General features: G+C 40.8%; 1 protein-coding gene and 1 pseudogene across 1 annotated transcript in view; one reads left to right on the top strand and one right to left on the bottom strand.

The window, feature by feature from the left end:
• Positions 1-720: 720 nt before the first annotated feature.
• On the top strand, positions 721-3,134 carry LOC122144763 (annotated as a pseudogene).
• A 5,590-nt stretch (positions 3,135-8,724) lies between these two features.
• The window catches only part of LOC109084199 (MAX gene-associated protein-like), a 14,910-nt gene continuing 11,316 nt past the window's right edge, over positions 8,725-12,318 (bottom strand). The window contains exons 13-14 of the mRNA XM_042755913.1: positions 11,518-11,865; positions 8,725-8,967 (exon numbers count right to left, since the gene is read on the bottom strand). Coding sequence (XP_042611847.1) covers positions 8,891-8,967; positions 11,518-11,865 — 425 coding nt within the window. The 3' untranslated portion in view covers positions 8,725-8,890. The remainder of the gene's footprint in view (positions 8,968-11,517; positions 11,866-12,318) is intronic.

Here is a 12,318-nt window from a genome sequence, read left to right as displayed (position 1 = left end):
AGTTACTTTCCACCTCTAACTGAAGGATATTGATATTGCAGTGTGTGCAAGATTTTAAAAGAACTTTATAATATGAATGACTGTATTTTAATTATAATGCAGTATTTAAGAATAGAGCATGGCTGGGACAGGGTTCAAGTATTACTCAAAGCTTCAACATAATCATGAGTATGTTACATCAACTTTCTTCTGAGTCAGTCTATAGATACAGGCCTGTACATTCCAAGATGTTTTTCTAAGAATAAAACAATCCAGAATTGTCAAGACATCAACAGCTGGATTCAGCTAATGAAGGATAAAACCAAGGCTGAATTCAAAATGTCAGAAATTTATACTAGTATGCTATTTTGAATTAGGCTCAAGTTTGTGTTTTAATGTATGTAACAAGGATAATTGAATCAATGAGAATCACTCAGTTGCATAAGCTCCAACTCATGCAAGTCTGGAGAATCGTGAGGGTTAATGAAGGGGGAGGGACTATCTTTAATTAGCTGAAACTTGTCTCCAACCCTGCTCCTAGAGAGCTACTGTCCTGCAGATTTCAGCTCCAATCCCAGTCAAACACACCAGAACTAGCTAATCAAGGTGTTCAGGGCTACTTGATAATTACAGACAGGTGTGTTGGAGCAGGGTTGGAACTGAAGTCTGGAGGATGGAAGATCTCCAGGATCAGGGTTGGAGATCCCTGCTGTAGAGTATAAAAGACCAAAGGCCAGCATCTTCACTTTGTGCTTAGCTGTAGAACAATGGCTGGAAGTTGGTGTTTGGTTCAGATTTTGGCAGTTTGTGCGTTCTGTCATGCTGTTCCACAGTGGAGTGATCTGCCTCAGAACCTTCAAGCCCTGATGATCCAGCAAACTGACCAGCAGTTTCAGTTTCAGAAGCCAGTTCAACAAGCTAGCCAGCAGTTTCAGTTTCAGAAGCCAGCTCAACAAACTAGCCAGCAGTTTCAGCTTCAGAAGCCAGTTCAACAAACTAGCCAGCAGTTTCAGTTTCAGAAGCCAGTTCAACAAGCTAGCCAGCAGTTTCAGTTTCAGAAGCCAGTTCAACAAGCTAGCCAGCAGTTTCAGAAGCCAGTTCAACAAACTAGCCAGCAGTTTCAGTTTCAGAAGCCAGTTCAACAAGCTAGCCAGCAGTTTCAGCTTCAGAAGCCAGTCAACAGCTAGCCAGCAGTTTCAGAAGCTCAACAACTAGCCAGCAGTTTCAGCTTCAGAAGCCAGCTCAACAAACTAGCCAGCAGTTTCAGCTTCAGAAGCCAGCTCAACAAACTAGCCAGCAGTTTCAGTTTCAGAAGCCAGTTCAACAAGCTAGCCAGCAGTTTCAGCTTCAGAAGCCAGCTCAACAAACTAGCCAGCAGTTTCAGCTTCAGAAGCCACCTCAACAAACTAGCCAGCAGTTTCAGCTTCAGAAGCCAGTTCAACAAACTAGCCAGCAGTTTCTGCTTCAGAAGCCAGCTCAACAAACTAGGCCAGTTCAACAAACTAGCCAGCAGTTTCAGCCGCAGAAGCCAGTGGTGCAGGCAGAGCCACTTGATAAATGTGCTGTAGCTGATTATGAGCAGATCCAATGTGGACAACCTGGGATCAGTGGTGCTGAGTGTGAAGCTATCAACTGCTGCTTTAACAGACAGTGTTACTATGCGAGGGCAGGTAAGCGTTCTCAGTCTTCTGTTCATGTTAAATTGATTCTCAGAATTAACCTGCTCTCTTTGTGCCTTGTTCTAGTGACTGTCCAGTGTATTAGAGATGGGTCAGTTTGTGGTAGTGGTGGCTAGAGATGTTACTCTGCCTCGACTGAGTCTGGATTCGGTTCGTCTGCTGGGTGGAAATGACCCACCTTGTGCTCCTGTGGAGTCCACACCTTCCTTTGCAATATACCAGTTCCCTGTGACTGCATGTGGCACGAGCGTGATGGTGAGCAGCTGCTTCTGGTGGTATTCATCATTGCTTATGATGGACTGGATGCTGACACTGTTCCTATTCACAGGAGGACAGCGGATATGTGGTGTATGAAAACAGAATGACCTCATCATATGAAGTGGGGATTGGACCATATGGTTCTATCACAAGAGACAGTCATTTTGAGTAGGTGATCTGACTTGGTGTGAACCTTAATCCCTGATAAATGCTACAAGCTCACTGTCTGTTGTCCAGGTTTCTCTTCCAGTGTAGGTACTCTGGAACTTCTGTGGAAGCTCTGGTTGTGGAGGTCAACTCTATTCCTCCACCTCCACCAGTAGCTGCTCCTGGACCTCTCAGGGTGGAGCTCAGACTAGCCAATGGCCAATGTGTCACCAAAGGCTGTGCTGAAGGTAAGGTCTTGTCCTCGGTCTGTCTAAAAGCCTTTCAAACTTGAGTCTGGATAAACCCCAGTGTTCATCCTCAGGGGATGAGGCCTACACGTCCTACTACAGTGATACTGATTATCCCGTCACAAAAGTCCTGCGGGAGCCTGTGTATGTTGAGGTGCGTATTATGGAGAGGACTGACCCCAACATTGCCCTGATGCTGGGACATTGTTGGACAACTTCAACCCCTAGTCCACTCAGTCTCCCCCAGTGGGACCTTCTGATCAATGGGTGAGTGTACAGCCAATCTTCATCCAGTTAGTCTGCTGGGAGACACTTTCTAACCTTCACCTTCCTCTTCAGATGCCCTTACCAGGACGACCGTTACCTGACCACACTGGTTCCAGTGACTGGATCGTCTGGTCTTCAGTTCCCAACCCACTACAAGCGCTTTGTTGTGAAGATGTTCACATTTGTAGATCCAGCCTCACTGGCTGCTCTGCAGGAAACTGTATGCCCCCTATTACTTGAACAATTTACTACTACTTGTGGATTCTATGACTTGAGCCTCTTTCTTTCCTGTCAGGTCTTCATCCACTGCAGTACAGAGGTGTGTGCCATCCATCATCTGGCTCTTGTGAGCAGAGCTGCACCAGGAAACGTGAGTTCTTGCTTCCTCTCGATAAGAGGAACTGAGCATTTTTAGAAGTGTGTTCTCACTTAACATTTCTCTTTCAGGAAGAGACACTCCTATCAAGGCTGTCTCTGAGCAGACTGTGGTTTCTAGTGGAGAAGTTACTCTGGTCATGTAAATCTAGTGTTTTTAATAAACTTTGCACAACCTTGACGTATCTCTCCGTTGTTATTGTTTTGGTTCTGCAGAATCCGGTATTACACTCCACTTCCCTGTGTGTGGGGTTTTTTTTTTTTTTTTTTTTTTTTTTTTTTTTTTTTTTTTTTTTTTTTTTTTTCCCCCACACACTATTAAACCAAGGTTCCACAACCTTTTGTAAAGTCATGCATTCTGAGTCCAGGCTTCTGTATGAGACATGACCTTTATCCTTCAAGTTGCTAACCTGGGGCAGGTTTTTTTTTTTTTTTTTTTTTTTTTTTTTTTTTAATAAAGGGGTCCAGTTGTGCCCTTTTACAAAATCTTGATTTTGTTTTGGGGGTGTACTAGAACAGGCTCTCATACTAGGTTGTTCAAAAAAACTTCACATTTTACATTACAACACCTCTCCCCAGTCTGGCGTGAACAGTCTGAATCATTCCTGTATCAAATGAAGGACCGCCTTCAGAAATACAAAATGTGCTGTGATTGGTTAGCTGGGCTAGTATGTGTGGCAGCACTCTGTGCCTGGCCAGGAAATGTCATGCCCTTAACATGGCCACCTGCTGTGAGCTGCAGTTTAAATTGCTCAAATAAATTTGAGCGCAACTTAATCCTGGATGATTGTAACCACTCTGTTGACTGCTATATATATATATATATATATATATATATATAGATATATAGATAGATATATATATATAAAACTAAGTTTATTTCAGCTAAGTTGCCAAGGCAACATTTCTCATTTTATTTTAGTTTTTATTTTATTAGTATTTTATTTTGTCTTCAAATACTTAACTAAAAATAAAATAATTAAATATTATTAAAAAAAAAAAAAAAAAAATAGTAACAAAATAACTAAACCATTAAAAAAATTTAAGTGAAAACAGAAAATAAAAATAAAACCCAATATAATCAAAATATTCACAATAAACTACAATAGTATTAAATAGTACATCAAAGATACATTAATAAAACTATTTGTAGAAACATTACTGTATGTATAATAAACACTAACGTGTCATGAATGCACACTATTTTTTAAATGTCTGTTTTAATCAAATCAAAACTGCAGTTTTTGTTAAAAACAAGACATTTTTGTGTTAATGCCTGATTTTACTTGCGATTATTTTCTGTTAGTATGTTTCATGTTCCATATAAAAGTGTTACACTACATTTATAAAGTCAAGACAGCAAAACAACCACAGCATTTACATTTTATTTGTGCACAAGGCCATAATATCAACTCAATTCTGAGGCTATTTCAATCTGATAAAGAGGGAAAATCCACATAATTTGACATTAAGATCCATCTGGTTATGAGTTATTTTCCAGCCTGTTCAGATCTCTGGAGATTAATCAGTGAGTTATAAACAACAGAAAACTAACTCAGGCCTCATCAACCATCCATAATGATGCAGAAATCACAAAAATAAATCTATTCTAACAAAGAACACACAATCCATAAACTGAGCAAAACATGTTTAGTATTAAACAAGAAGCCATAGAAAAACCACCCCAATGTGGGTTAATCAAGTAATATCCTGAGAAATATTAATTCACAAATGCTTTTGACAAAGATTGTACAAGCTGTAAATGTGAAAAACAAAAACGGCCAGTTCTATCCATCATTAGCAGAAAATGAAAGTATTGCTCCATGCACACGATTCAGGTCTCAGCTGGAGCTATTGAAGACACAAGAGTGACTCCAGAATACCTGCTGATCTCATGTTTACTGTGGTACTGATGAGGTGAAGAAGAAGCGGCACACCTGCACGCTCTCTCTTGACTGATGACAGGTGCTTTCATGAGATCTTCTCCTCGCTCTCTGGAGCACCACACTCGTCTCTGGCTACGTCTTGGTGAAGGACTGCAGGATTACGCCGGGGCAAAGTCTCTTCAGCACTAAACACCAAACACAGAGCGAATGCTCTCATATTAACTGATGGCAGCTGTACTGAAAATGCACCTTCATTCTCTGCCAGCAGGAGGCGCTTTCAGAACGGCAGAAATATAATGGTTTCCACGGTAACCGCAGTAAACACTCAATGAAATGAAAAGTTTATTCATCACATTAAGCCATATTCAATTTGGTCATTCCATCCCCACATTTAAGACCTCTTGAAATCATAATGAAGACTTTCTTGTACAATTTAAAATTATATGGCCTTAAATTTCATGCAACTAAATGCAAGGATTTTAAGGACTCGCGATTCATCACGAGCTCACCTGACTGACTGTGTGCAGGACTTCTGGGTGATGAAGGAGCTGCTGTTTTCTCTTCTGTTCCCGTCACTGGAAGAGACATAAAACACACGTTAGTTCAACCCTATAAAGCTGCTGTATCATATTCGTTCAAGAATTTCTAAGGCCTCTAAATGATCAAATGTTGCTGTTAAACCTTTTTTTTATAAAATAAAAGCTCTTTTAGTGTAATCAGCTTCGGCTGCTGCTTCTGGTGTCAGATCCTGGAGTGATTTTGATCAAGTAAAGGTCAGAATAACTGCAGTAATATCTCCAGATGAACTCTTACTGGACTGAAGCAGCTCAGCTTTACTTGATTCTCCATCAATCATGTTTAGAGCCTTCAAATCTGCTCCTCAGGATCTTTTGAGGAGCGTTTGTTTCCAGAAGCTTTACTTTCACTGTTCCTCAGCGGAGGAATGATCTTCACAAGCCTCCAGAACATCTCACATCTTCTGAGGAGCCTTTATTTCTTCATCTCTCAATCACTGCATTATATGTTTGGATCATTTACATCTCATCTCACTGAGACACATTACTGCAGATATAGAGCACAGACTGATATTTAGATCACTTTATATCAGTTACTTCTTTAAATCTGTTACTTACAGCAGATTTTCATCATAGAAATTAGCATCTGCAGCAAATTCATATTTTTCTTTATTTTGTGCAAATTTAGCTGTTTTTTCCCTCCATATTCTTATGGTTTCAGACTACGTATATGAGCCATAAAAGCCTGATGCTTGACCAAAAAAAAAAAAAACTTTTTTTTTTTTTGTAGTTTTTGTCCATAGGTTCAATGATCATTTTTCATTTTTCTTACTATTATTTTCATATGTCAGGGTTAAGATCCCTCCACACACACACACACACACACGTGTCATGATTTACCGTCTGCACCGGAGCGCTGTGAGATCAGAGTCTGATAGTGAGAATGCTGTCGAATCAAGGCCCGTTTCCTGGCCATCAGAGAGGTGTTGTGTTCCTCAAGAGCTCCGATCATCTGACGAGCCTGAGACAGAGCAGGAACAAGTCAATGAAGCTGAAGTGTCCTGCAGAGACCTGAGGAGAAGCAGCGGGTTTAGCCTCACCTCTCGGAGCAGGTCTTGAGTGCTCATCATCACGTCTTCTTCAACACCCAGCATCCTCTTCAGCGAGTCCAAACTCTGCTGTAGTTCAACGAGCTGCTTCCGTTCTCGGAGCATTCGATTCAGACGCCACGTTCGCTTATACAGCGGCAGATCAGACATCAGCCGCACCACATGATGGTCCACTCCAACTGATTTACATTTCAGCTGGAAAAACATGAAGATCAGGTTTCTCTGAACACAACAGGTTATGACGATCTTACAGCACACTAACGGAGTGTTTGGTGTTTTAGCTGCACGACAGCTTCACTGGCTCTTTTCATGCAAGGAACAATGTGAAATAAAATAGTCTAAACATTTTCTAAGCTACAGCAAATAAACTGTGATAATGTGAGAAATCTTGAAGGTGTCTGAATACATTTGTGTTGGACTGTATAATAATATTTAGTGTGCCATCAGCGTCTCTTACTGAGAACAGAATGCATTCACAAATAAATATCTGCCTTCCAGCAATTCTGATGGATTTCTTATTTGATTTATTTTTAATTTAACTAACTGTAAAATGATACATATATTCAGAAACAGTAAATACGCTGTACCTAGCGAATCAATTGTTTATGCATATTATTTTTGCTTTTCATCTAATAATACTACAGTGATCAGAACAAACTCGACTGAGGTAAAGAAAGAAGAGAGACTCACAAGCCACTGACTCTGAGCTGCTTGCTGTGTTTTCCTGAAGAGAAGAGAGTTTTCTGAATTAAAGCAGAGGTTCAGTGGAAGTAACAGCAGCGGAATAAATAAGGCAGCGGTGCAATGTCGTAACAGCAGCTGAATGAATCTGAAGATCGTCCAGAAGATGCTTTCAGCTCAGGACTCACCGTCTCGCTCTTGCTCTTAAGAGGCTGATGTTCATCTTCTCATCGTACTCCTCAAACGTCTCGATGTCCACTTCCTCCTCACTGATCCAGTCATTCTAGGATCCAAACACAGCACAATCTGAGAAGAGTGATTCAGACGGACTTTCTTCTTCAGGATAATTCGATTAAAGGTTGATATCAGGGCTGGGTACAGATGTATTCAAACATACATTAAATACTGAAGAACGGATTAATAAAGTAAAATATAATGATTTATCATAATGCATCTCTCAATAGTTATTTTTTCTAACTTTTTTTACTGGTGTCTTTCTGCAGCTGAATCACAGATTAATCAATTACACGATTGATTTGAGTGAGTTCTGTTTCTATCAACACCTTCTGATGTTCATTCATGTTTATCGATTGACTCTCATTATAAAACTGACAGAATTTGAAATCTGAGACTTTGTTTCAAAAGTAAAAAAAATTGTTGAGATTATTGGATTAAAGTTTTTGTTTGATCTCGGTTCTTCAAAATGAGAATCAGTTGAAATGATGAAATCAGTGTTTTTGGTTGATGTGCGATCGAGTGCTGACTTACACTGTCCTCTGTGGTCCATCCGTCACTGGAGTACATGAACGCACTGCTGGACTGATTGACTTCAGCAGCAGAATCCACTCGTGGATCGTCCGGAGCCTGTCGTTTTCTCCTCCTCTTCTGGATCTCCCCAGGTCCAGGTTTAGGTGCTTTAGTGTTAGGAGGAGCTGTCAAACTCTGTGAGACCAATGAGGTGCGGCCCTCAAACAGAGAGAATAATAATCCTGCACCAGTGGTTGTGTCCTTCACCTCCTCTCGTCCTCTCAGATGCTGCTGGACTTCAGTAATGGAGGATGATCTGTCTGTGTCCTTAACACTACGATCTGTGCTTTCAGAGGTGTTCAGATGATGAGTGACGTCTGCGATCGCCTCATGGTCAGGCTCCTCTATTTTGGCACGGAGTGACGAGTCTCTGCTGTTCTGTAGGGACTGGTCCGTATCATCCTCGATCTTAACGTGCACCGATCTTTCCTCTGGCTCAGGCTGGTCAGAGCATGGATGTTCGGAGGAAGAGTCACCGCTGTAAGACTCTACTTTAATGATAACTGGAGTACTGTCTTCTGAGAGCAGACCACTGTGATCTTCACCTGGTTCTGTTTTAATAGAGACTGAGGACTGGTGTGTGGTGGGGTCTTCATGAGCAGGGTTCTCTTGTGTGTTTTCGGTTGATTTCTCAGTGCATACATCAGGTAGAGAAGCGCTCGGGCTGCTCACGCTGGGACTGACAAACATGGGCAGTTTTATTAACCTATATCCTCCAGGAAGCAACAATGTGGAAGCGGTTCCAGTTGACTCGGGAGCTTTTCCTGTCTGTTCGGGACCCGCAGTCTTGCTCTCAGCAGAAGGAGGGCATATTCTGAAGGAAAACATGCCAGCTTTACCAAGTAACCGTTCTGTAGACCCAGAGCTGTAACACTTCCCAAGGTAGAGCCGGTGTTTCCTTGCACTGCGTGGATTCTGGGTACGATGAAGGGAAGGGGTTTAGATGAAGCCTTCTGTGGAGCTGCTGGCATAGATGTGGGTCATCTGTGCTGACTGTGGCTCCTGTTGAGCACCTCCTGTAGAGAAACGAGGTGAGAATGTTTCATTTGATGTGTACGGCCATATGGTTTTCATGATGCAGAAAACACAGCAAAATCCAGGGATAAAAATGTAATTTACTGTATTATGTGGCTTGTTGCAGAACTTGGCAATATTTGGATGAATAAATCAAAACTAGGGCTGTGAAATAATGAAATGGTGGTACGTCACTTCACCAGGATTTTACCATTTCATTTCAGAAAACAAAAAAATAAAAACCAGCCATTTTTCATATCTCTTGACCACTAGGTGGCGCTGCGACGGAACTGTGCAGGTAGCCTCAGGCCATGCTTGTTATAACACGCACCAAGCCTGGTCTCAATACGCCAAACCGTTGCGGAGATACAGCCTCACATCTGCGTGCTCTTCGTCGAATTCAGGTATCTACTGAGAACGGTTTGACTAATCAACTTTATTTCTAGGGCTGCCCTCGATTAAAGATTTTTCTGGTCGACTAGTAGTCATTCATTTTGAGCATTAGTCGACTATTAGTCACACGTTTATTAATAAACCATATATATATATATATATATATATATATATATATATATATATATATATATATATCGTATTTTTTCTGACTATAAGTCGCACCTAAGTATAAGTCGCATCAGTCCAAAAATACGTCATGACGAGGAAAAAAACATATATAAGTCGCATTTATTTAGAACCAAGAAACAAGAGAAAACATTACCGTCTACAGCCGCGAGAGGGCGCTCTATGCTGCTCAGTGCTCCTGTAGCCTACCCCTGAAAACATCGGCTGCATATTTTTACTACCTGCAGTTTGTAATCTGCAGAATAGGATTTTCTTTTTGCGGGCATTTTGTTTGCATTCAGTTTTTCTCAGTTGTCTAAGTTAACAGTTTTGCAGTTATTTTCAGTTAATGTTTTCAGGGGTATGCTACAGGAGCACTGAGCAGCATAGAGCACCCTCTCGCGGCTGTAGACGGTAATGTTTTGTCTTGGTTCATTTCTCTTGGTCCATGTCAAATTAATTTTGATAAATAAGTCGCACCTGACTATAAGTCACAGGACCAGCCAAACTATGAAAAAAAGTGTGACTTATAGTCCGGAAAATCCGGTGCGCACATATATATATATATAATAATGAACCTTCAGTTGCCTATAGCTTTATAAGTGCTCAAGTGCATGTCACAAAAAAAAAAAAAAAAACCTTGCCACAGCGCACCAGCAGTTATAGCCTAATAATGTCACCAGTGAAAAACAGCAAGAAGATTGCATTAACATTGTAATAATTTATTGATAAACCAGTGCTTTGTTTTCGTCTTAAGAGATGAAGTGGGTGACACTCGTCTTTTCCGCAGTAGTGGATGCACCTGTATGAGGTTTCATACAGATTACATAATCTGAGAATATTTGTTTTCCATTTAAAATGGTTCATTTAAAAGAAGACATTTCACTCTCTATAGATCTATTTTTCATGCAAGGCAAGTATACACAGAGTTTTGGAATTTCACGCTCAAGTTCACAGAGACAGAGACGGCAGAAAGCGCACACTGTTTGCTTTCATAATTTTACAAAAGCGCAACATTTCGTTGTTATTCTGAATGCACACAAATAAATGTAGAGTCTTCACAGATTTGAAAGATGTATTACTTTTATCTGTATGACCTAAAAATTAGCATTTTAAGAGCAAGTGAGCTCAACGGCACCTCAGTCACTCGAACAGCACACATTTTTCTAGGTTAACATTAGATTAAACAGCCATGTAAAGTTGCTACTACATACAGATTTCAGATGATAAGACATATTTGAGGTTGATTATGATAGGTGAGCATTTGATGTACTATATTACCAAACAGACCAGCTGTTAATAATCTGTTCGTCACGGACTGCTTGACTTTGCTTCTTCCTGTGGACTTTTTTTTTTTCTGCGACTAAGCAAATAATAAAATATTGGTTGACCAAGCCTATTCTTGTTGACTAACATTTAGTCAACCGTTAGGGGGCAGCCCTATTTATTTCCGTAACTTCAGCATGATCTGAGCCAATTTTGGTGAAAATCAGACAAACCGTCTAGGACAAGTTTGAAAGTAGGTTTTTTGAACTATAGTAATAAAAAATTAAACCTTATGATTTTTACATTTTGTTCATTCGATTCGGCATGAGCCAAGGATTCAGAGGAAAAAAAGAAATTTTCTTCTAGACCTTATGGTTCAAAAGTTATCATCATAAACATGAGCGAAACTTTGGACAAGTGGTGGCGCTAGAGAGTTTGAGTTTGAGACTCCAAACTTGCTATGGTTGATGTTGGGACTGTTCTCTATCTGTGTGCCAAATTTCATAACTTTCCAGCAAGCGGTTCTATGGGCTGCCATAGACTTCCAGAGTGGAAGAAGAATAATAAGAACGCCAACAGATACAATAGATGCCATCAAGGTACCAAAAAAACACAAGACATTTTGTAATTTTAAAACGTAATTTTCAATTACTTTAAAAAAGAAAAAATGAAACATTTGATAAGGCTGTAGAAGTGCTATTGAATACAGCAGCACTGTCACTAACCTGTTCCGCCAGCGCCGCTCTGCACCTGCACAGGTAACGCTGCACTGATGGGCACCAGCTGGATCATCTGGCCGTTAAACTGACACATGTTCACCCCCGTCATACCTGCGACCGGCTGCAGAACCACCTGCTGCCCCGGCGGAAGAGCAGAGGCCGGGAGAACCGTCTCAGCGCCGGAGAGGGGCGGAGCTACCATGTTTGAGCCACGCCCAGGGTTAGGTGATGATGCTGCAGGATTAGGAACAGCGAGAGACGAAGTACATCTGAAGCCATTAGGAGCCCAGGGCATCACCGGAGATCGGGTCATGGGCTTTTTGAATGTTTCTTTACTCCGGTTTGCTTGGCTCACTAAACAAGACAAAGCAAAAAAAAGTAGTTTACAGATGTTTTATCAATTCAACACTATTATTTTCGGCAGCTAAAACTGGTTTTAAGTCAGTTATTTCTATCTTCTGCTGTAGTGTGTCAGTAGGAAATATCAGTTAATGTTAATACTGCAGTGAGGTGTTTGTGCTGCACACAGAGGTGTGATCTGATCATCATCAGTCTGTCTGGAGTCACATGAAGAAACAGAACAAACTGAGACAGACTCAATCCAGAAGAACTGTCTCCGAGACGCTTTAAGAAACCTTCCTGCAAAGCTCCAGAGAAACTCTGCTCAAGTGCACCGAGGACAAAAGCTGCTTAAACACAACAAAAATGATGATTTCATTTAGTTCATTTATCAAGAATATCTATTTTTGACAGCATCCTCATTTTACAGCATTTTTACACAAGTGCCTCAAACCTCTAACAGCTCTG

The sequence above is a fragment of the Cyprinus carpio genome, unplaced genomic scaffold (genome assembly GCF_018340385.1).
Source record: "Cyprinus carpio isolate SPL01 unplaced genomic scaffold, ASM1834038v1 S000006757, whole genome shotgun sequence".
Classification (NCBI taxonomy): domain Eukaryota; kingdom Metazoa; phylum Chordata; class Actinopteri; order Cypriniformes; family Cyprinidae; genus Cyprinus; species Cyprinus carpio.
This window is presented reverse-complemented; position numbering and strand designations above follow the sequence as displayed.